This window comes from Salarias fasciatus, chromosome 6 (genome assembly GCF_902148845.1).
Source record: "Salarias fasciatus chromosome 6, fSalaFa1.1, whole genome shotgun sequence".
Taxonomy (NCBI): Eukaryota; Metazoa; Chordata; class Actinopteri; order Blenniiformes; family Blenniidae; genus Salarias; species Salarias fasciatus.
In genome coordinates this window covers 34,847,490-34,872,543 of record NC_043750.1, presented here as the reverse complement: position 1 = coordinate 34,872,543, position 25,054 = coordinate 34,847,490, and the positions used below count along the sequence as shown (strand labels likewise).

Genomic DNA, 25,054 nt, shown 5'->3' with positions numbered 1-25,054 from the left:
TGACGTGTTTGATCAGCACATAGTGACGGTTCACTGAGGCGGCGAAACCAGGCCGCAGCTGCTCGGGCACGGCTGACCCCCTGCTCACACGAAAAGCTGCAAAGTCTCACTGTTTTCAACAAACGCAAAGTGTCTTTCCTCCGCAGCCAGACAGGTGTCCGAAAGTAGCTTCTGCATGAAGGATCCATCGGCCAGGACGCAAACTGAAACACTGTTTAATGTTTGAGGCCATGAATGCAGAGTGAAGTCACACAGACTTCAGTGGATGTTTTGTCAAAAGTTGCATGTTTATTTCACACAGATGCTTCTTAAAGCCTCAGAGAAGCTTCAGAACAGTTCGAATACAAGTAATTTCTAATGCAAATGCAGTCTGATTAGACACTTGCTCACATATTATATCTAAATATGTATGCTTGTGAGCATAACACGTGTCAGAGAGGTAAAAACTGTTTTTGAATGATGAGAAGCATGAAGTGTTTGAGTTCTCCAGCTAAATAAGTTCATGCAAATTCTACACACTACTACTTTTTTGCATTAAAATGACAAATCAGATGCGTGAATAACCTTCAGAAATGTTTTAATAAATGTGTTAATACGTTGTAAGTCTCATTTTGTTAAAATAAGTGAGTCTAAATGTCTTTGTGTGCAAGTGTGAAGCTTTCTGTGAGAAACTTCCTGATTTACGCGTTAATGGGAAACACCTGTGAAGAACTGGACGTTATATAACAGGATTTATCTAAGAAAATGAAACTTTTCACATCTAGATTAACAGCTAATCCCGTTCGTATGGTCTGTGGGATTCAGTAAAGGTGTTTTTCGGGGCGGAAAGCGGCGGGATTCGGGTTTTGTTTGCGTCTCCGCGCGCGCAGGTAAACCACCCGGAGGAGCGCTCCGGCCGCGGTTCCTCCGCACGTCACTTCCCCGGCCGGCCGCGGGGGGAGGAGGCTCTTTTTGGGATTAACTGGGGTCTTTGCCAAGGCGGCAGGGGCAGATTTGAACTACTGCTCGGCTCAAGTGTCGTTATTTTACCAAGCGATGCAGGGATTTTTTATTTTTATTTAGTTGAAAAGCAGAAAAGGGCGCATCTGGAGCGATGCGTAAAACCCGGTTTGTTTGCAAAGTTTCACCAAAACCTTCTTCAGCGGGCTTGAAGGATGTTTCTGGGATGGCCTGAGCGTTTCCCCCTGCAGGGTTAAGGTTTGCTCTGCCCGCGGCTCCGGGTTCAGGGGGAGACGGGAGCCCGGCGGAGATAAACCCGGAGTGATCCGGAGTTTGGACCGTTCCCGGTCCTGGTCCCGGTCCTGGTCCTGGTCCCGGTTCTGGTTTTTGCGCTCCGGCCGGCGGCGGAGGAGGAGATGAGCGCTCAGGATGGGACTGTGCCTCGGTACCGAAGTCTCGGAGGAGGAGAAGAGGGCGAGGATCCACAGTGCCAAGATAGACAGAGACCTGTACGAGGGCGCCAAGCGCGAGATGAATGTGGTTAAAATCCTCCTTCTAGGTGAGACCGACACGCCTGAGCGCACATCCTCCCGAACCTCCATTACCCCCAACAGATTGCTAGAACTCCTCCTTTGTCCTTTATTAAAAACACTCAATAACCTTTTTCAGTCTGTTACATTCCTTCAGGTGAGTTTGATTAAAGTACCCAATGAAAAGTAAAAATACTCTCAAATGCCTCTTCTTAACACTGAGTTTTGTACTTAATACCAACTTTTCCATAGCTTTAAGCAGTGCAAAGTAAACTCTTACAGGTTGTATTGATGCACATCTACTTTTATGATGCCTGGATTGTTCCTGTTAAAGTAGCTCATTAAAATACTCAGGTCAAAGTACAAATTACTCTCCTCAAACTACTTGAAAACTTTGCTGTGTTCTAAATTAGATCTGATGTTACACTGTTTAACTTTAATTAAAGTGAAAGTACTGCAATAAAAATACTTGAATAACTGTTCAGATTTCTCTCAACAACTACTTCATCACTGGAATTGTACTGAGTACAGTGTAATTTTATTATACTGTATTTATAACTACATCAAAGTGCAAAGTACTCCTCTGAAATACTACTTGAGTATTCAGTTGTGTATCTTGCAGGTGCATTCTTTAAATAGTTTACACGTACTTCAGTTAAAAATATTCACATGATAGTACACAATACTTAAAACTCTTGCATTACCAACTAATGCTAAAGTATAGCTACTTATGTTGCATTTAATAGAGTTGAGGTACTGGAGTTAAAAAAATATATTAGTGTTCAAATTTGTGCCCAAATACAACTTTATTGTTTTTCACATCAGAATGTATTTGTAATTTAAAGTTGTGCCATTAAAGGGAATAATCCAGTAAATGAACTGAGCACTCTAGAAAAATATTTGAAAACTAAACATGTCTACCACAAATTCAAACATTTTCTTATTTTGCCCTGAATGTGACTATTTAAAGGTTTAAGTGATGGCAGTTATAAAACTATTCAAGTTAAATCCAAAAAAGAAACTACTGAAGTACTGAAAGCTCGTCGATGGTTTGAATTAAATCTTCTTTTATAGTTTTAGTTCATCTGCATGTCACAGTGGATTCAGCTCTAAAAATATGTTGTTTCAATAAAATGAAAGTTTTATGATGAATTAGTTCTGTTTTTATGGCCTGTATAAAAATGTCTGCCTTCTAGCCCTCTGGAGAAACGCGCCACACCTCGAAAACCAACCAAATGAAACTTCAGACAGACGTGTCCGACTGTGCATTCTGTATGATGGCTGCTGGTTCAAACCCCAAAATCTATCTATGTCTGTAACGTCCAAACTGCTTTTTGGTCTAGTGTGTGTTTCTTTGGAAGAGCAGCTCTGCTAAACTCCTCTCAGATGTTTGGATTCAGCCTCACTGCTCATCCAAACCTTCAGAAACACTCTTCTTTCTTCTTTTTAAAACTCTCTCGTGTCTTCCTACAGGTGCGGCGGAGAGCGGCAAGAGCACTTTGGTCAAGCAGATGAAGATCATCCACAGCAACGGCTTCAACCAGCAGGAGTTAAGCAGCTTCAAGGTTGGGAACACACACGCACACACACACTAACGCACGCACTGATAAGGTGTTTACTGGCGGACTGGACGTTGTGACGGGTGTCAAAACGTTCCTCATCTCGTAAAAAGAAGTTGGTGTTGGTGTTTGTGTCAAGCTTCCTCTTCACGAGCTGGAAGTGAGAAGGTGGTTTGAAGAGGTAGGTTTTTTTGGGGGGGGCAGTGATGGTGGCAGAGGGGGGGGGTGTCTGCTCCACGCCGCTACGCCCCGGTTTTGGTTTTGGCTCTTCTTTCTGTGTGAATACCAGTGTGACTGAAAGCCAAATTCCTCTGTTGTTGAAGGGGTTAGGACGGGGTGGGGAGGGGGGAAACAGTTCAGTACACACACACACACACACACACACACACACACACACACACACACACACACACACACACACACTCCGTTTTCCCCCGTCAGCTTGTTTGCTCTGAGGGTTTATCTCCCCCACTCCTAAACCCCCAGCCTTATTTTTCCTTCCTCCTCTCTTCTCCGCCGTTCCTCGCTCTTCTGTCTCGCCTCTCTTTCTGTGAGGCTCAGTAATGAAGGTAATGAGGATGTGATGACAGCGAGGGCCCATCATGCTGTCCAACTGTCCACCGACTCAGTGGAAGGGACGGACAGAGCTAAACCTCTTTTAGTTTGGGAAATAGACCATAAAGTTAGAAACGCGTTCGGATTCTCCCAGCTGAGCGTGTGGAGGACGGCTCTGCGTTCGGACGGTCTGCAGCTGCTCGCCGGTTATCACACTCTGATGCCGGCCGACACGTCATGACCCACTTTGTTTGTGCAGATAACTCGCAGAAGAATGAATGCATTCCTTGATTCTGCAGATGCCTCAGCTCCGCCGTGCACGTCGCTCCCGCTGCGGCCCGTCAGAGGCCACTTCTGCACTCTTTATTCTCGTGTCTTTCTGGGCTTTGAGCTTTATTCTGGTACCTTTTGAAACCAGAGGTGCACGCAGCACAGTTATAAGCCATGAAAACAGGAAGAAACATTTCAGGATATCAGTTTTAAATATGCAAACTATTTGTTTTGTCGTCTCGTTTGTGTGTGTCTCCACTCCCACTTTAGATATTTGTTTCGCTGATATCAACAAACTAACCTCCAAATTAAACTAAAAGCTGAGTTTCACAAACTGTCTCTGCATGCTGGTTGAAGTTAAAGTGGATTTACAAGTAAGAAGTTTGTGTGTAAAGTTTGCATGTTCTCCCTGTGGGTATTGTGGGTTTCCTCCCACAGTCCAGAAACATGCAAATGACATGAACTGGTGACGTTTAGATTCCCTTCAGGTATGAATGTGAGTGTTTGGAGCCTCGGAGGGTTAATTTTATTCATCATGTTTGTTTTGACACAAACTGTAACGTCCTGATGATCAGGAAGTATGGCTGCTGTGACTCAGTGGCACGGTGCTGCAGTGGTTAGCGCTGCTGCCTCACAGTGAGACTCGTGATGTGTTTTATGAGACATTTCTCTCTGTGTCTGAACGGATTTTCAGATTTTTCTCTAAATCCAACAACAAGCATCAACCATCAAAGTGTGTGTGCTCGCTTGTCTCTGTGTGTTCGCTTTTCGATGGACTGGAACTCCGTCGCTGAGCAAGATTTCCCTTCGCAGCTCACGTCTGTATAAAGCACGCATAGGAAGCATGTTGATGTTTGTCGAATCGTCCCGAACTGTCTCCTCTGTTGCTTCGTTTCTGAGGTCTAAAGCTGAAAATCAGATTGTAAACATGGTTCCCTCTCCTCTCGCGTTAATCCCGGTTAGATCAGGTTGATGTCGTCTTTGCCATTCGCTGTGTAAGCAGGATTCAGACGTGTTTTACATGTGCACACATGCATGCCCACATTCTGAGTCTGCTTTTGTTGTTCCTGCTGTCAGTTGGGTTGGCCTTTGTTCTCAGGTGACGCCCTTATTTTCAGTGGAAAAATGACACTAACCCTGGAGCCTGCCCTTCCCTTCCCCTCCTCTCCCTGACTGTCCCAGCCTCCCACAGCAAACACACACACACACACACACACTCACACACACTGCATGATCTCACTGTGTTTTATCTCTTCACATTGTTTGTGACGCTCTTTCTGCCATCGTCTGGAAACATCTCCACTCTGCCCTGAGCCCAACTGGTCACAAAACCCTGAATCCCCCCCAGAGGAGCAGATATTTATTCCAGCCAGCTTTGCGTTGTGTCAGGACAGCCTGTTGAAGGGTCTCTTCCCTCCTTTATTTGCAGCCGGGGGCCGTGGTCTCGCGTTTTACTTTGGACGGGCTGACGGACTCGGATTTTTCCCTTTCTTCTCCTCCAAAGCGCATAACTCAGAGTGTGTGTGTGTGTGTTTTTGCGTCTGTTACTGTGATTCTTACGAACTGAGTCTTTGTTGATCCAGGTGTTTGTATGACTGCTGAAAAAATTTCATAAATCTCAAGTTTTTTTTTTTGCCAAAACAAACGGCTGTGAGTTCTCGGGGTCACTGAATTTAATGGAAAAAAAAAAAAAAAACCCTACTACCACGCTTGTGTACGTGGTTACACATTTCCAGCAGAGCAGCTGTGGTTAATGATTAAAAACCAGGCCGCCGCCAGTTCTGCCGCAGTCTTTCTGTTGTTGTGAGGTGAATTCTGTCTGTTTCTTTGTGCCGCGGGAGCCGTTCAGGTCCAGAGTACCTCAGCGTATCTGGATGGATTTAGAGATTATGTTGTTGTAATGAGACTCATTATATGTCCGCTGACGCACAAAGTTCCCACAGTGCTTTTAAACCGCGTCCGCCTGCAGGAAATCAAGGTTAAAAAGGTGCAGGGGACTTCCTTTCTGGTTGACATAAACACATGTCGAACATTCATTACCTTCTGGTGTTACATATGTAGTTTTACATTATTTCCCTGCAGATGAAGCCTCCAATAGATGTGATTTTAACAGTATTTTTCAGTTTATTCCCTCCTCAGGTGCCTTCAGGAAAGCATGGAGTGGAAGTATGTAGCTGTAGGTCGTGGGCGTCTCCTCGGGAATCTGAACTATTGTTTTAATGCATCTCCGTTCTCGCTTTGATCATTATGTCTTTTTTTTCTTTTGCTGCCTTTCTATTGATTCCTGGCAGCTGCAGCGCCGTGTGCTGAACTAAGATGGAAATTTCTGTCACCGTCAGAAGATTATCTCGCTCCAAAATCCACTTTAAGCCTCATTTCAGTCACGACTGTTACCTGCCGAACCGTAACATTAAAACCTGTCCCCACTTGCTTTTAGACATCCCCCTCTAATAGGGACAAGTGTTTTCTTTGGTATCAGAGGATTTTTTTTGTTTTCTTTCTTCTTCTTTTTTTTTTATTACTACCAGATTGAAATTACAGGAATTTTCATCCAGTTCTAACATGTAATCTGTGTTCTGATTCAGAGAAGCTCCTTCGAAGTTGATGGCAAGTTTCTTATTGTCCCTACAGGGAAGAGAGAAGCCCCCACAACCCGACTGTATTAATGTCTTTATCTTCACAAGCATCTCGACTAGCAAAGTCTCAATCCTGAAACGTAAACTTTAACTCAATCTTTGGCCTTAAAACTTGCCCTAAACCTTTTATGGAGTCTGTGATGATATTCAGTAGCTTCCTGATATTTTTCTTTTTTCTTTAATGAGTTGATGTTGATCACAGAAGATGGAAAATTAGTTGTGCCACAGATTGCTGTCTGTGTTGGGATTTCAGAATTTGTGTAAATTAAAAATCGTAACACTTCTGCTGTACACTTCTCAGATCATCTGTATAAACATAAATACTTGTTTATACATGTTTCACAGCTGGTGCACATCGTATTTAATCACATTACACGTAAAACAGTGAGAATAAACTGAGGCCATGTTTGGCAGCGGTTGCTGCAGTAAGCAAATTACGATGTTTGACTGTAATACTGAATAGTGTATACTGTACGTGTAGACACATTTTAAAGCAACAAATGATCAGATTTTGGCTGATCTTGCACTTTTCCCATGGATTTCGTTCTAGGTAAATAACAATTAATTGTGTTAATTTGTTACCTCTGGGACTTTGAAAGGAAAACTATTAAAATAGTGGCTTTTAAATGGTTAAAATCTGTGTGTTATCCTATCCAACGTTTTAGGTACTCACACACACACAGACAGACAGGTGATAACAGGGTGTCAGTTTACCCCACAGGGGCGACGTGTCCCCTACAACGGTTTCACATTTCCACCCCGGCGGCCCCTGAGGGCCCCGGGCTCTGCATGTCATGCCTGACACCGGTTGCTCAAACATCTTTGAAAAGCTACAAAGATGATATTTCACGCTCCTCAAGGTGCAGCCGGCTCTTTCCTCCTCCTCGTCTTCATGTTGGAGTCGCTGTGGGAGGAACCGTTCTTAATGAGGACAAAGGTGAAGGGAGAGGAAACAGAAAGTGAAGGCTGAAGCGAAGTCTGAGTCACTGAACTCTGCTAATGTTTTCACTTTTCAGGTTTTAATATCTACCTTCAAGCCTCCTGGTTTCCTGGAGGGGGATAACCAGTGCGCAGCGAGGATGAGCGTTATTGGTTTTGAGATGGAAAGATCGTCTTGCCTTCATGTGAAGTTGTCGTCTTATTAAGCCACACGTCTCTGGATGACAGGAGGGGCGAAGCAGAGGCAGGGAAACACACCGCGCCGCTCATTTCTGACGCAAATCAATGCGGCGCTGTCTCAGAGGTGACGACATGTCACCGCGCGCGCGCACACGCACGCACTACAAAGTAGTACAAGTATATTTAAACCAGGTGTATTTAATAACTTTTTACTCTTATTATGAATGAGCAGTGATTCATTATGAGAGAAGGACTTCATGTTTTCACTGGTTTAGAGGTGGATTTGTTGGCAGTGTTACTTTAATGGGGAAAAAGCAGGTAGCTTTCACTGCAACCTGTTGCTGCACTCTTCTGTCCTGGTTCTCGGTGTTATGTTGGGTCCGGTAATCCTATTAAAAGCAGAGCGATTCCACAATCAGGAAAGCAGTTGGTTTCATGAAAACACTGCCTATGGATTTCGCTTTTCCAAAGCTTCAGCGCAGCGCTTTAACGCCGCTCCTCACATTCACAACCGTGCAGAAAAAGAAAAATCATTGTCTTTAAGTTTTAATGAGCTCTTTGGAGTTGTGAACTGAACCAAAGGTTGAGGAAGTCAGCGGCTCGTGCTCCGCCTCTCTCTTGCATCAATTTAGGAGAAAAATCCCACACAGTCCCTGGAGTGTGAAGCGAATCAATAATTTAAAACAAACAAATCCAGAAGTGTTTTCTATCATCGTTTGACTGATTTATTCTTCCAGTAATCATGAACGAGGCACCGGAGCAGGCTCTTGCGTTGCACCTGACCTCTGACCTCTTGGTGTTTTGCAGCCTGCGGTGCTGGACAACCTGCTGACCTCCATGAAGTTTGTCCTCCACGGGATGGGCATCCTCCGCATCAACTTGGCCAACAGCAGAAACAAGGTAGCCGAAGATCTGCCGCTCGTTCAGATTCTGGTGGAGCAGAAACGACAAAATGCACAAAGTCAGCAGGAATCAAAGCTATAAAACACACACAGACACAGACACATACACACACACACACACAATCATGGTTCCATCTGATCAGGAAGCGACTATAAAATGATTAAGAGCATCGTTTACAGTCAGATCAGGTCATAAACAGTTAGTGGTTCACAAGTTAGGAATGATGCCAGTTGAAGCAGGTTGATAAGTAACTGCAGCCACCAGCTGTCAGAAGTTCAGCCTTCAACTGTCATGCACAATATTGGTTTTTGCCACATTAAAAAATAGACTTGTACTTTGTTTTGAATTAAAAAGTGTAACCGTAAAATAGTTTAGAAAGAATGTAGAAACATGAATCAAAACTTTTGTGTCAGTGTGAATCAGTAATGTTGTTTAAAGCTGCCACACGTGTACAAGAGTACAAAACAATGCAAGTAAATTGAGAACTGATAAATAAAGTAAATACATAAAATGTAACTACTATTTATGAGAAATTATCGGAGGTGAAATACCTGTAGGGCCTCGTCCTGCTGCCCCAGTGAACGTCAGTCACCACTAGAGGGCAGCATGTCAGCACGTACAGTCAGTGTGTGGCTCTCTCTCTCACAGACACACACACACACACACACACACACACACACAGTGTTCTGTGATGATGGAGATCAGGTCAGCATCACGTGGGAGGTTTGATCATTCTTTAACTTTGTCAAAGTTATCAGTGCTTAGATGTCACCCGCCCACTCAGCACTTCCTCTATTACATGGAAGCAGGGTGTGTGTGTGTGTGTGTGTGTGTGTGTGTGTGTGTGTTTAATTGTCCCATTTTCCCTCACACGCCTGCCTCTGCCCTCCTCCCCCAGGTGCACGCCCATTCGGTGCTGTCCTGCGGACGCTGCTTCGACGAGGAGCAGGTGCTGTTCCCCTTCGTGAGCCACGCCCTGTTCTGCCTGTGGGCCGACCAGGGCGTGAGGGCCGCGGCCGCCCGGGGATACGAGTTCGAGCTGAATGACTCGGCGCTGTAGTGAGTACTGAGGAGACGCGGGGGTCTAATTAGCTGGAATCAGCGGCCGATGCTCAGCCATGTGCTTTCTGTCACTGCCCCACGCCCCAAACGTTACTGTTTGGGGCGTGGAGGGATCACTTAGCAAGTACAGGCGTCTAAATGGCAACAACACATTCATTTAACAGGATTTAGCAGGTCTGGGGAGAGAAAATGATGAGAAAATACACGTAGGTCAAAGTATGAACGAGATAAACAAGTGATAAAAAGTGTAGCGTGTGTGTGTGTGTGTGTGAGTGTGTCTGAACGTAAGAAGAAGCAGGGACCCACTGGGAGGCCGTCGCCTCTCATCTTCTGCCCCACTCAGAGCCCCGGGCTCGGGCGTTATCCACACCGACAGGCCCTCCGGATCCCACTGGGAACCGCCGCTCGTCACCGTCACTTTTCCCCTCCACACACACACACACACACACACACACACGCATCTCGGTGTGTGTGAGGACCTGCTTCTGAGAGTCTTCTGGAGTTGTGTTGTCGTTTTGTTGTTAAAGTTTGTTAGTTCTGATCAGTGAGACTGATCCAGACCGTCTCCAGTCCTGAGGTTTGCGGTTCGATCCCCATCTCACACTGTTGAATGGTCCCAGGATAAAATACTGATGGTCAGTGTCGTTGACAATGAAAAGCATGTTGTGACTGCTCAAGCAGTAAAATGCTTATTTATCATTTAAAATCAGTTTTTGGGAAGAAGTGGCACCGATTTGAGCTTTTCTTTTCAGATAATTAAAAACATTTTAGATCTAACTTTGTGCTGTTTTCCTATTAGAAACATCATGATATAAACTTGTGATCCCTTTTTGGTAAATATAGCGTTGGAAAAAGTAAACAAAAGAAATTACCTTACTCATGAAGTAAAGAATCTACGGTTGCTTTTTTAGGGTTGAACCTTTACAGAATAGTTAAAATGCAAGAAGATCCATGATGTCTGAAACAAAAGTGATGATCAAACAACTGAAGTTCAAAAGCAAGTGTCATGTTTTCTGCTGCGTGCATGTGTGTGTGTGTGTGTGTGTGTGTGTGTGTGCTCGCACATCCAGCAGCAGGATGTGTGTTGCTTTCAAAGAAACTGATTCAGGTTGACTACTGGAGAATGTCACAGTCACTTCGGATAGGTGGAGATCCCTCCGTTTGTGTGTGTGTGTGTGTGTGTGTGTGTGTGTGTGTGTGTGCGCGAGTCAAAGATCGCTGCGCTCGCACACATGATACAGTTGATTACCCTGCCGGTGTTAATAGCTAGATTGTGTTTGGGAGCTTAGCCTCGGTGTGTTATTATGGTAAACCGGGGTGTGAATATTCATGGTGGCGAAGCCGCCGCGCCCCCCCGGGGGGCCGCCGCCGCCTTATCACCACGCAGCCCACCCGACACCTGGCGGCTGACACCGCCACGCCGCGCTCAGCGCGCCAGCCGACGCGCCCGGAACTGACGCGCAGTTTCCCGTTTGATCTGAAGTTTGTCTGCGAGTTGTTCGAATTCCTGCCCTCGTTTCCCCTCTTCTGTCTTTGACCTTTCTGCCCCCTCCCACCCCTCCTTCGTCTTTTCACCAGCTTCTTTGAGAACATGAGCCGCATCACGTCCCCCGACTACGTGCCGTCAGAGACGGACGTCCTGCGAGTGCGGCTGAGGACGACGGGAGTCATCGAGACGCAGTTCAAAGTCAACCACCTCATTTTCAGGTACCGTTCTCTAAATGAGGAAATCAAGCCTCCCCTCCACCCGACTCTGCCAAACTTTCTTCACCTGCCGTGTTCTTATCTCCGTCTACAGCCGCGTGATGAAGGTGGACTCCCCCGTCCGATCTGTCAATACGCCACCCGTCCCGTCTTTACGCTCACACACTCATTCAGCGGCTCGCTCTTATCAGCGGAGCGGCAGAGTGCAGCTATCGGAGCTCAGGAGACTCGTGTCAGATGGCCGCATTCATCTGATCAATGAGCCGCCGTCACATAATAACGCCTTCTTTATCATCTGCCGGCGGATCAGCCCGTCTCCTGAAGCCTCTGATGCCTCTGTGGCAGCGCCGATACTAATGAACTGCAGGATTTGCAGCATTGTGACTGATCAACAGCTAATTGTCAGCACAGGTAGTCCCATATTTATTAAAAAAACAACAACAAAAAAAACAAATACAATTGAAAAAAACAAATTTCCATTTTCTTTTACCTAGTTAGATATACTTCAGTATATTTTCACAGTTTAAATATCACTGTTATCGATGGGTTTTGGTGATATAGCAGTCATGTAGTGCTGTCAGGGCATGAACTTGTATTTTCATATGATGAAAAACAAAAAAAAAAAAAAAAATTTAATTCAACAGAAAGTGAATTTTAAGGAGAATACATAGCAGTGGAGCTGTCCACTAGATCAGTCTTAACTTTAAGTTTAGTTTGGATATTTAAGAAAAACCAAAACAAAAGTAAGGTGTTGAATAAAAGTGTTATTTGCACAACCCAGGTTACCAAAATAAACCTCACAGAGTCAGTCAAACCAGAAGATGTTGCAGAATTTTATTCATATTCAACAAAAATCCAGACATTATTTAATAATAGCAGCAGAGCAAAGCTGCTCAACAGCTTCTAAGGCTTCTAGAGTCAGATAGAAAACCTGTCATCTGAATTTATTTGATATTTATGATAGAGATGTGACTTTGATGGAACTTCTCTGTTTAAAAAAAAGCTGAAGTAGTCAAGTTTCAGACTTCTTGTTCCTTGTTTTATTCATCACAGAATCCTTTCTAAGCAGACTCTCTCTGTGTGGCAGTTGGTGTTTAGTGACTTATTATCTGTCGTCGTTCTCAGGAATATCAGATTACTTCCTCTATCTGTGAACAATCTCTACCTGAGGAGCGCGCACTCCTTCACCATATCAACCTGTCCTTCATCCCTGCTCGACATCTGGAATTAAACTAATAAAACACACGAACTCAGCTTTTCATAGGGCTTCTGTTTAGCATACTAACCCGATTGCCGGAGCCGGTTTGTCCCGGCTCCAGACTTCAGTCTGGGCCATTTGTGTCACATCCCAGTGCTCAGTGTGCGTCTGCGGATGCTGCCGACTCCGTTCCATCAAACGCTTCACTCCGGGAAAAAGTTTGAGAGGCTTTGATCGTAACCGAATCTGCTGCCGTCTGCAGATAAAAAGGCAGACTGACTGGTGGCGTCGCGTCGCACGCCGCCAGGCCGCCGTTTGTGTTTCTGGGCGCCGCCGCCCGTCCCCAGCCTCCTCTTTCACCCTCTGTCTTATCTGCCCAAATTCTTTGCACATAAATAATTCAGTTTTAGTTAATTCACACAAAGAGTGTGTGTGGATTTCAGTCCTCGGGGTTGATGAGCAGCTTAGCATAAGTTAATGTAATTATTTCAAACTTGGATATTAAAGGGATTTGAGAGCAAGAAGCTGGTTTGTGTTTGTCAGGAGGAGAGTTATTCCATTCAGACGTGGAAAGCATGCAGCTTTTCCTGACGTATTGATGAAGGAACCATTCTCCTTGATTAGCTTTGGCTCTTAAAACGTCACTTTCTCACCATTTCGTTCATATCATGTTAAATCGCTGCTGGAAATCTGGAAAGCAGAGGAGAGTTTTTTTAGAAGTGGAGTCTTCTGGTGCAGCTCGGTGTCAATGTGTAAATATCGAGGCGCCACTTGTGGCTAACGCGATGTGAGACTGTCTCCACCTGCTCGGTGGAGCCGGATACTTCAGGTTTCTCATCAGCGTCGGCATCTGAGCCCTGCGCTCGATCGTCTCACGCCTCCCAGTGAGCCGCGGCTCTTCCAGTATTACAACCTGCAGGATTCAGAACCAAATCCACTCAGCGGCGCGTTTTCTAGTGACCACGTCCCTTTTCTGTGTAACTGCTGTAAGAGCATCAAAAACAGCAACACCATGAATAAACTCACATCCTCTGCTTTTTCTTTATCTGCGGGGATTTTAGCTGAGTCACACTGGGTACATTGAGAGGCTGATGGGCAACTTATGTGAAACCAATTAACCAGTGTTATTGGACTCTGAGAGGAGGACCTGGTATCCAGATTAAAACCCATGAATCCACAGGAAAAACATGCAAACTCCACCCCTAAAACAACTGGAACATTCTCACTGAATACTGCATACAGGTAACGTATCCTATCAGGTCATAAGAAGGTGAAATGTGTCTCTCAAAGCATAAAGCTTCATTGTTTTTCTTTTTTGTTTTTTCAAATGAAAGAATAGTTGGTCAGATGGTGGAGTAGTGGCGAGCGCTCTCATCTCACAGTGAGAAAATCACCGGTTTAAGTCCGATCTGTGTGAGGTTTTCTCTGGTCCTGTGTTTTTTTCATCAGGGTACCCTGATTTCACGCACCTGATTTCACACACACGTGTGTGTGTGCGTTGACGACATGCACAGTGTGCCCAATCAGACTGACTGTCTTGTGGCATTTTAGTTTTTTCAGTGGAATTGTATATTTGTGGAGCAATATTGTCTGTAATCATTGCAAAATATATGAAACTGCAGGTTTTAGACTGTGTGGAAAATTAGTGAATTGAAAGTTGCTGGTTTACATTTCAGAAGCTCCAGTTCACCAGTGTGCAGCAGAAACGCTGACCTGACTGTACATTTCCCTCTTTAACACACACTGTCTCAAGGTTTGTCTTTATTTATGAAACTGATGAGATGCAGAAGTTTTAGTGGGAATCTTTGAACAGCTGTGAACGCAGCCCTCTTCCTCCTCGTTCAAGAGGTGACAGAACAAGTGCTGCGTTTAAAGTTTGGACCACATATGACGGCCTGATCGCTGGGAATCCTTCAGATATGAGCCCTGGAGTCAGGCGCTGTGGAGTGTAACGTTTTACCGTGGCGTTTATTACAGTCTTTAAATTGTCTTCTATGGATTTCCGTCACAGTAATGAGATGGAAAGACCCCTTTTTTTATGTGTAGGAAGAGGGAAGCTGTATGTTTTACACACCTTTTTAATCCAGAGATTTCACACACTGACGGATCGATAAATTAAATCCACATTTTATTATGTAATCTTCATACATTTAATCAACAGTGAAATGGATGACAAACTGGGGTGTGTGTGTGTGTGTGTGTGTGTGTGTGTGTGTGTGTGTGTGTGTGTGTGTGTACACATACCATCTCATAACTTTCCACCCAGACACAGCCTAGTTATCATACAAAGGTCCCCTCTGACCTTTGACCTGTCAGTGTAATAAAGATCTTGAGTCTTTTTTCTCGCGTCATTAACATGAGCCGCTCTGGTGATAATTACCATCACGATGCTGCAGATGAGGCTGAGCGGTGAGGCGGGGGCCGGAGGGGGGGTGACCGAGTCGTTACGCAGAAGGAAGGTGAGATTAGTTTGTGCTCCGGACAGGTAGATTGATCTGTTCAGAGAAACTGATAAAGTATAGTGATCTCTGACCAACGTGAAGACTCTTCAGTTTTGAGCCACATGTTTCAGAGGCTGGAGGTTTAGGTTTAGGTTTAGGTTTGCAGAGTCCTCATTCTCATTGCGTGGCTGGGATTCTTTCCTCCAAAGTTAAAAAACATGAATCGAGGATGCTGTGTAGCTTTGGATGTTTGGGATCAGATAGAGCGACCCTGGATCAGAGGGATGAAGTAGAAATGAAAGTGTTGATTGTTGAGCAGACCGATACTGATCATTTTCTGAAGCTGCAGCCTCGGACAGTTCATCTTCCTCCGTCAGTGAAGAAAGCAGGTGTTTCCCGCTCGTCTGGAGAAGTCTCCTCTGAAACTCCTGCCTCATCTCGCTTCCTTCATTTCCCCGCCTAATGTCGACCTTTACGCCGTGGAAATAGCAGGCAGCTCTCAAGGCTTTGGAAAAAGTTCAAATGTTATCAATTGGGCCCTGTATGAAATTTCACAGCTATAATTTCAGCTAATGTTAGATTCATTGATAGTTTTTTTTAAATGTTTTTTATATTGAAAATCCATTTTCAGCTGCGAACTGATCTCAAGCCACAGCATTTTACTTACATTTGAAAATACATTTATTTGATGTTTTTACATTTTGCTGGTTTTTACTCACCTATGATAAGAAATAAGTCATCCAGAGGAGGGAAACGGAGACGAAAGGGGAGGGAAATCCCACCCATTTAATCCCCTCTGTCTTTATGTAAATTCTTTTAAAGTCTTTTCTGCGCTTCCCCCTCGTTGTGCGTCTGTTTCCACGTCTCCATTCGCTCTCGCCGCTCTCACATCGACTCATCTGATAGGAGACACATCTGGCCGTGAAAATGGATGAAGTGAGACAAACTGATCTTTCTGCGCTGTGATTCCTGTTGTGTTTCTCTCTTTCATCCTCCTGGAGAACGTTGACCTTTACGCTCTTTGTGCTGCCGTGTTGTGATTGTCTTGGTGAAAATTGAAAAGGGGGGGGTGGGGGTGGTCGGGTCTGGGGAGACACGTTCCTCTTGGCGTGTGTCTGTGTAAGTGTAAATCGCATATTTGAGAAATATCCGACCTTATCTGAAACCAATTCAATCTGCCATTGATTAGAGCGGCCCCTCGGCGCCGCGGCGGCCGCGCCATCGGTATGGAAGGTCATGCACGCGCAGACGGCGCGGCCTCACACTTTTCCTGCTGGAAATGGAATCCTGATAAAGGACACGGCGCTCACAATGAGATGTCATTTCACATACTTAACGGCGAACACAGACGCGTTTCTTTAAGCACGGCGGTGCGTTCACTGCCGTCCCGATGAATGACGGACGGATGGACTCTGAACACAAAACACTCCACGTGTGTGAACCTGCATTTAAATCAAGTTTGTTCAGTAATAATGTGGCTGTGAATTCCGTGTGTGTGTGTGTGTGTGTGTGTGTGTGTGTGTGTGTGTGTGTGTGTGTGTGTGTGTTTACTCACTTGAACGCTCCTGATTGAGTGTGTTTGTCAGCAGAGTCAGAGGCACCTGGGTCCTCTATAACAATGTGGTTCTGTTTTTTTCTTTTTTTTTCCCTCGGCACATGTTGTGCTTATTTCTTCTTTTTTTCTTTTCACATCGTTTTTTGACATCTTCTCCTACAAATACAGTCTCGGTTTTTCTGATCATTATGCTAATTCAGTCCTATTATTCAGAATTTTATTCACCGCCTCAGTTCTTGGACGATGATAAATAAAGATTTCTCTGCGATAAAAGAAAATGCTGCAGTTCATGGAATATTTTAGGATTTTTTTCAAAATCTGCTCTTTTGAGTTTGTTGCCCAAAATGTTTGCAGTTTATTGTCTCATCAGGGCTGTTTTTCCTTGTTAAAGAGAGTTTTATTGAAATGCAGCACCAGCAGAGCTTCAGAGAGCAGATGTGGTTGAAGAGTAAAGAAACAAATGATCAGTGATCAACCTCATCACCTGTTTTTGGACTATCTCCTGTTGTAACCATATATATATCATGGAAGGTCAAAGGTCATTGACACCTATCAAAATAAAACACAGTGAACCATTGTGAACTATTTAAAAGAGTGTGGTGGGAAACTGGGGTCGTCTCATAACACAGCGAAGCAGTGACAGCAACAGCATCCAGGTCTCAGCTCCTCTTTGTGGAGCTTGCATGTTCTCCCTGTGCCTGTGAACTTTATCCTGCTGCTCTGCCTTTCTATGTTTAAAAGCTTATCCTGCCATTTAGATGCTTTTTCCCCACCGTCAGAGGCAGCGCGTGCGTCTCAGTACAGAGGGGGTGGAGCATTCTCGATGGAGCCTATAGTAATTTTACTATTCAAACAATCCCTCATGCTACCATCAAACAACACACTAATGCTCACTTTTATTGAGCCAAGCAAACCTATATGCCTCAGAAACCAGTTCACAAACTTGTTCTGAAGAACAAATACACATACGCACGCACACACACACACACGCACACACACACACACACACACACACACACACACACACACACACACACACACACACACACACACACACACACACACAAATGCAGCCTGACAGGTGTCATCTCAGAGCGTCCGCTGTCCATGGTGCTGAAAGCTCAGATAAAAACTAACGGGCTAAATCTGTACCATCTTTGATACAGCTTAAATATAAAATGAACACAGCTGGTCTAAAATTACACAATCTATTCAGATAGATATAGACACAGCTATCTATAGATTTTGGAATTCACGTATATTAGAAAAAAAATAGACTCGGTGGTCTCTTATAGTTGAGAGCAACACAAGGCACATTCAAATAGGCAGGTGTTTAAGACCACAGCATTCTGATAAAGATAATATTTTTGAAGGTTTCACTGACTCACCAGTGGCTCTGATGTTAGGTTTTGGGTAGTACCGCTAGCAGCTAGCATAGTGTTTAGCATACTGTTTAACTTCCCTCCAAAGAGTTCAGATCAAGTACAAAAAAAAAACTCATTCATGCCGCACAGCCAATCAGCGCTGGCTTACAGCTCTGATGCATTCATGGACAGTCGTAATGTAAGAATTGGCAAATTGGAGCCCACACTCATATGCTATACCTTCTTTCACACACTGCACATTTTTTTTGTAATATTTTATTTACGAGTAAATGTGAACACATCACATGAAACGGGGCCCTATGACCTTGTGGGCCCTTGGGCGACCGCCCCCTTGCCCCCACTCTGGCTCCGCTACAGCCCATCGCTGCTTCCTCCCCTGTGTCCGTGTTTCTTAAACGTGTCTTTATCTTTGTGTTCAGGATGTACGATGTTGGAGGCCAGAGGACGGAGCGCAGGAAGTGGATCGGCTGCTTCGAGGACGTCCGGGCGGTGCTGTTCGTGGTGTCGCTCAGCGGTTACGACATGACGCTGATGGAGGATTCGTCGACGGTACGAGCTGAGCTGACTCACACTAATATGACAGAAATAGTCTTTATTCTCCAGATCATCCGCGTTTCAAAAGGAGAAAACATTCTCTGAGGCTTTTTGATGGAGTTTGTTTCTGTCGCTGCAGAATCGTCTTCAGGAGAGCATGAAGCTCTTCTCCTCCATCTGCAACAACGTGTTCTTCCGCAGCACGTCCATGGTGAGAAACCCCTCGCTATAAGTTGTTGTCTATAACCTCAGGGGGAAAGAGTGAAGGAGAAATGTTGCATTTTTAGGGTTTTTTTCTTCTGGTAATTTGCTCAAAAATCTTGTAAAATATTGTAACTTACTTCAATATCCACTGAGTGGTATCATGAGAAGGAACTATTGCTTTTTCAATGGATTTCTCCATTTCCACAAAAAGTTGAGCTGATGGTTAGTGTTGGAAAATCATAATATTGAAAAAAAGAAGATTGAATGGGATTATTTTTCCATCCTCATAGTCCAATATTTTATTCTCGACGACACATTGACAGCAAGTCAGAGGTTCAAAGTGAGACACGTTGAGGTATTTGGTAAATAAAGAAATATTTTTTTAAAGAAAAGATTTAGTTATTTAACCTTTATTTCACGCGGTAGAAACCAGTTCTTGTTATCACTGCCTGGCACACTGGAATTTTATGGAAGTAACAAAAAAAGAAAAAAAATCTGGAAAATTGTGCCCAATTATGTTCCTCAGAAATGTTCCAATAACAAAACTAGATTTTAAAACATCTCACAGAAGTAAAGATGATACATATTTGTACAGATATAAACAATGTCATAAAATCTTCCTCAGTGTAAAATTTGGGCAACAAGAGAACGTTCCCACAGTCTTCTATATATAATGTTATAAAGAGATATGATATAAAACCTCCACACCACTGTGCAGCATCGAGAGTTGATTTCACCAAACACACTCGTGCACAAGCTCCACACACCTCCTCCACTCTTCACTGTGGTCGGATTCACCAAAATGTGAAATTCCTTTAGGAAACCGTGCCGGATTATTGATAAGAGATAAATAATCCAGCTTGTCGTCAGCATAGAGCCAGAAGAAACAGACAGCATCACCTTCTCCAGCTCCTCACTTTCCAGATAAACGTGACATTTCTTCATCGCTTATGAGTCGTGATTCTGAAATCAAATTTAAAATGTGCTAATATTTCTCATTTATTACAATATCTACGCTAATTTGTTCCAATATAATTAAAACATCCATGTAAAAGAATTAGAAATCTTCGGATCCTGTTTTCACACATCAGACCTCCGCCCCACATTAGCTGTCGTTAATGGCGCAGAAGCTCCATTGTGTTCATGACAACAACAGTTTATGTTTGTCTTTACTTCCGACGTCCCAAACGGAGGCAGAGAGGAGTTTGAAAAGTGATGAATCGGAGAGTCCGGAGGGTGAAGCCCCCCGGGGAGGGCGGACAGCCCGGCCCGGTGGGCGGAGGCCCTCCGTTTGTTCTCCATGACACCGGCAGACAGGAATACCGCTAATGTGTTTGATAAATGCTGTTTCCACATAAACTCCCATCGCGGCCTCGGCCCTTTGTCGCCGCGTCCTCTGTCACTCGCAATTAAAGCGCCAGTTGTAATTAGCGCGAGCTTCGGCGAGTTGACATTTTCCCCCTCCGCCTGTTGTTTTTTTCCGCCGCGGTTTCCGGTAAATGATCACATTAAAACAGCCGCGTAATGAGCTTGTTCAATTCATTCCACTTAACTCGTGTTTGAGGCCCACTTAAAACCACGAGCCGCTGCATGTTGACGCACGTCTCCGCCGCCTTGCTTCAACTTTTACAAAGGCAGATCTCTGCTTGTGGCACTTGTAGACAGAAAAACTCCAAATCTGAGCGAATAAAGACACTTTTCTGCTTTAGAAACCAAAGTTCACTGTTATAAAACATAACATCATGTCATAAACTTTGGGTCGTAACAGATTTATTTTTGCGGGAAAGGTTAAGACGTTGCACCTTTTTCATAGGTTATTCGATTCTAAGCATTAAAAAAACTTATTTGAGGCTTCATTAGAGCCAAATGGGCAATTAAATGTGTGTGTGTGTGTGTGTGTGTGTGTGTGACGTGTTTATGTCCAGGGTTGTGTGTGGGCCTGCACACTGACATGGCTAACAGGCTCATTAAACAAAAGTGTTTAATGATACCTACCTTTTTTTATGTGGGAGGAAAATTTGTAACCTCCACCTCAATTAACTCCTGGCTTCTTGCTGGCCGGCGGTAATTACACACCGAGGTCCTGCTCCGTGTCCTGTTCAGTGCAAACCTGCCCCCTCCTGATTATCAGGGGCATTTCCTGAGTGTGTGTGTGTGTGTGTGTGTGAGAGAGTGAGAGAGAAAGAGAGAGAGAGAGGTTGTGGAAAAGCACCTCGATCTTGGTTTTAATTGGTCAACTACAAAGTCAGAAGTCCGGTTCTGTCGCAGTCCAGGCGGTTAAAAGAGCAGATTCATGAAAGGAGCCGCTCGGCTTGTTGAACTCTCTCACTGAAGACGGCGTGAGGGATTGATGGCACACTGAGGCCTGCTGCCAGCTCATTGATCTGCCGCCATCTTGCCCCCAAGACGACCATTGATTTTTACGTTTTACATGAATATCAGGAAGTGACAATAAAGTTGACAGTTATTGGTTTCATTGTTGGGGCAATTATTGCCACGTTGCAGAAGAGAGTCACCAAATCAAATCAACATTTTCTTTTTCTCATGATCTTTCAAATTGATTTTCCTTTCCCACTGGAGAGGAAACCTTTAATTTGAGAGGAGTTGTTTCTTCTGCCCTCCGTTGATTGTTTGTTTGTTTGTTTGTTTTTTTTTATTGCAGATTTTATTCATGAACAAGATAGACCTTTTCCAAGACAAGATTTTACACTCTGGACGGCATCTGCGCTTGTATTTACCACAATTTAAAGGTAGGACTGACGACTTGTTTGTTTGTCAGTAAAGTAACAAACAACCAGATTTTTAGAAAACTTGAGACAGAAATGTTTCAATTATGAGATTTGATTCTTGAGTTGGAAATAATATGGAACACTGGCCGATCAGGAATGGCCTGTGTGTCTGAATGGTTAAAACCGAGCTATGTTTGTTCATTAGTGCCAAATAGATTCTACAAATATAACGTAACTGGCTGTAACGTTCACAAATGGTTTAAAACCGAAGTACTTCCACACAGAAAGTGGACATGTGCTCGGCTTAGTTCAGGTTATTTTGAGGGATTTTTTTTTTCCGCTCAGTATTCAGTGGGCTCTCGTCTCTGCTGCTCCCATGCAAATGTCAATAAAAATGCTAAAACATTTGGGATTGAGGTCAGCCAGCGGAGCAAGCGTCTATTCCGCCTTGACCTCGGATGTGAAGAGCAGCCAGACGATCCCCCCACTTTTTCATTTTTCTTTTGTTTTCAGCGTTCCGTCAAAGTTATCCAGTGAAAATAAGCACAAATAAATGAATTTATCATTAAAAAATGTAAAAGATTGTTGATTAGTAGGCTTGATCTTTGGGTTTTAACTGAACAGTGCTGATAAGCAGATGTAAGTTTTCCATTGAATACTCAACATTTAAGTAAAACATAACCGAGTATTTACGCTGTCAATGAAGAAAAACAACCGAGTCAAAAACAATTAAAGCCAGTACAATCAAAATGAGAGCAGCAAATCAACAGTGTTGGTGGGGGAAATACTCCCGCTGTTCACTCTTCATAAACTACGACGATGAAGTAATCTCTGTTTAATAATGACAGAAATGAAAATCTGCTGTTTTATCGGGGCTTACTGCCTGAAGGGACGTTGACACGGCCCTGAGATGCTTCCGATTGGAAAGACTTGAGAGAAGAGGCGGCATAAAGTGAAATATTGACAGAGCAGGCAGCTCATCAGCCATGACTACACATGACTTCTGTGTGATAAATAAAAACATTCTTTTATTTCCTGCCCATAAAAAAAACAGACCGCATACCTAAAGGTACTATTCTTCAGGAAAAAAACAAAACAGAGAAGTGTCTGCATCGAGGCAAAACTGATTGATGCTGGCGTCATTAATGACTTTGACACCAACTTTATGAAAGCTGGTGCTCTGTGGTTTGGAAATGACACGGCGGACCAATGAGGGTGAAGGATGCGGCGCTGCCGCTGACGCAGGGTGGAGCCTCCGGGACTCGACTCCCTCATCATACGGCGGGTTGTAAATCGTTGACGCTCACTTCCCACAGCTTCCGTGACTCTTTGAACCCCCCCACCTCCCCCAGGCGCTTCGGGGTTGAACTCACGCCTACAGTCGTGCTGTCATTAGTCCACCATGTGTGACCGTGAAGAAAAGCCTTTGACTAATTGACCTAATTATGTGGAGTTTGATGCAAAGTCCTGACATTACAGATGATTATTATAGGGAAGTAGGGATTTCACCTTTTCCCTGTTCCTGGGTCGAAGGTGTTTTTCTGCTGGTTGCTTTTGCTGAAAGTCACAGGAAAACACTACTTTTACCCTTTAGACTTTGCTTCAAGACTAGGCCAGGAAACCTTTTCATTTTCTCATCACTTAAAAAATAAAAGCCTATTTCTTTCATTTGTTTGCTTTATTCACTTAATTAGGTCAACAAAAGCTGCAAAAATTGTGTTTTTTTTTACCTAACAATCTGTTATATTTCATCACCAAAGACACAAATGCAAAGTTTAAGCATCATAGTGAACTTATGTTTGATCTATCCAGGTCTAGAAGGGAGGAAAATTTACTTTCCATCCAGAAACACCATGCTTGTTAAATAGTGTTTTTAGGGGATAATAGTAAATAAATAAAATTTCTATTGTCAGGTATCGAGATTATTTTGTTGATATTGATTCATGTGTTTCTGGACAATCCCTGCTTTTCCAGTATTTAAAATAAATGACGAGTGGCTGTCACAGCTGGGAATATTTTTGGGCTATTGTGGAAATCAGAGTGTAACAAATCCGCCTCCTGTAGGTTGCTTCTTTTTATTCCTCCATCCTTTTTACCTCTATATGAATCAGATTTTTTTCCTCTGTGTCAGATTAAATGACCTCTGTGCTCACAATGCGTTATAAAGTTACATTTTACGTTTACAATTTAGAACAAAGTCCTGAGATATCTTCACGTTACATTTGTCTTCCGTGAAACCAGCTGTTTAGATTCTCTTCTTAGACGACTAAACTCCTATTTTTAGTTGCACTAATGTGTCACAGCAACATGAACATGTTAAGAAATCTCATCTCCTCGTCCAGGCGCGGACTGCGACGTGGACTCGGCCGCACGCTTCATCGCCGCCACCTTCGTCTCGCTCAACGCCACGCCCGACAAGCTCATCTACCACCACTTCACCACGGCGACGGACACCTCCAACATCCAGGTGGTCTTCCAGGTGGTCATGGACACGATAATCAAAGAGAACCTGGAGGCGGTGTCGCTGCTGTGACGGCCGGGAGGAGAACCCTCACTGAAATCCGGACGTCTCGTTTTAAAAAGCCTGAAACAGCACAAAAAGGCGCCGGGTAGCAGATGAAGATCATCTGCCTCCCGACAGCAGCCGCCTGGGAGCTCACAGGATCGGTGCTGTGTGACTTTTGAATCTGAGCTCTGAGAAAACTAATGGAAACAAATGGAAGTTGAAGATTTCTTTGTTTTGACTCTCAGACCTGGTGTTGAAATCAATGGCTGTTATTACTTTTCCAGTGACTGTGCCATTTCTTTGCACCTTCATGTGCGTGAGGGGGCGAGGATTTATTGTTTGTTCGTTAACCTCCTCAGTCCACTCATGCATATACCATCGTGTGTTTTCCACTCATCCATCAACGTGTCTCCGGCGTGCGGATCTCGTGCGTCACATCCTCCTAATGAGGCGCTGATCACTGTTAGTGTTTATCTGACCTCCGCACGAGGTGCCTTTTAACCCGCCTCTCCAGCCATGCGGTGTGCTACTTTATAAGACTTTGGACTGGAAATGGAATCGTATTAAAGCAAATATTTATCCCTGAAGCATCTCGTGATTGTTCATCTGCCGTTTATGGAGGCATCAGCCTCGTTTTGTGGAGTGGGATGATGACTCCTGTATGAGGTCTGGGTGGCATTAAACTCTGGTGGAGTTTGTTATGACGCCCCCCCCCCCGCCCCCCAGCGACTGTGACGCCACAAGTCATACGATATGGAAATGATGGACGCAGTCCGATGGAGATACTCAGTGGAAAAAGAAAAATACCCTCAAGTGCCTTCGAAGATGGAGCTGTTTGTATGCTTTAAATGCTCGTTTATGAATATATAAAATGTGCATTTTGCCCAAATTCTTCAATCTGTTTCTTTTTTTTTAGTCTTCTGATGATTTCATGATAATGTTCTGCACTAGAAATGCCTTATGAAATAAATGAGAAGTTTTCACAGGTTTGATTCTCTGTCAAGTTGCTGAAACACTTTTTTTTTTTTTTATCTTTAGCAGGTGAAGTTTTGAAGACAAACTTAGACCACACAACAAAACCAGTGTTTGTTCGTTTTAATAAATAAAATAAATAAAAGTACTTTCCAGGGAATTTGCTCTGCAGTCAACTTTACAGACGTTTAATACAGTTTTGCAACGCAGGTACAGTTTAAGGGTTAAACAGTGAAGATGGAAAGAAAAATGC

At 43.9% G+C, this 25,054-nt stretch overlaps 1 protein-coding gene across 1 annotated transcript; it reads left to right on the top strand.

Annotated features, from left to right (window-relative positions):
* Positions 1–964: 964 nt before the first annotated feature.
* gnav1 (guanine nucleotide binding protein (G protein) alpha v1) lies at positions 965–24,545 on the top strand. The gene is made up of 9 exons (XM_030094763.1): positions 965–1,498; positions 2,943–3,034; positions 8,416–8,508; positions 9,410–9,570; positions 11,152–11,280; positions 18,276–18,405; positions 18,530–18,601; positions 21,257–21,344; positions 23,666–24,545. The coding sequence occupies exons 1-9, from the start codon at positions 1,369–1,371 to the stop codon at positions 23,854–23,856; spliced, it is 1,086 nt and encodes a 361-aa protein (XP_029950623.1). The 5' UTR covers positions 965–1,368; the 3' UTR covers positions 23,857–24,545.
* The last annotated feature ends 509 nt before the right edge of the window (positions 24,546–25,054 follow it).

Coding starts and splice junctions, on each gene's coding strand:
- gnav1 (XM_030094763.1), top strand. CDS start 1,369: ATGGGACTGTGCCTCGGTACCGAAGTCTCGGAGGAGGAGAAGAGGGCG. Junction 8,509..9,409: donor TGGCCAACAGCAGAAACAAG/GTAGCCGAAGAT, acceptor CTCCTCCCCCAG/GTGCACGCCCATTCGGTGCT. Junction 21,345..23,665: donor GTATTTACCACAATTTAAAG/GTAGGACTGACG, acceptor CTCCTCGTCCAG/GCGCGGACTGCGACGTGGAC.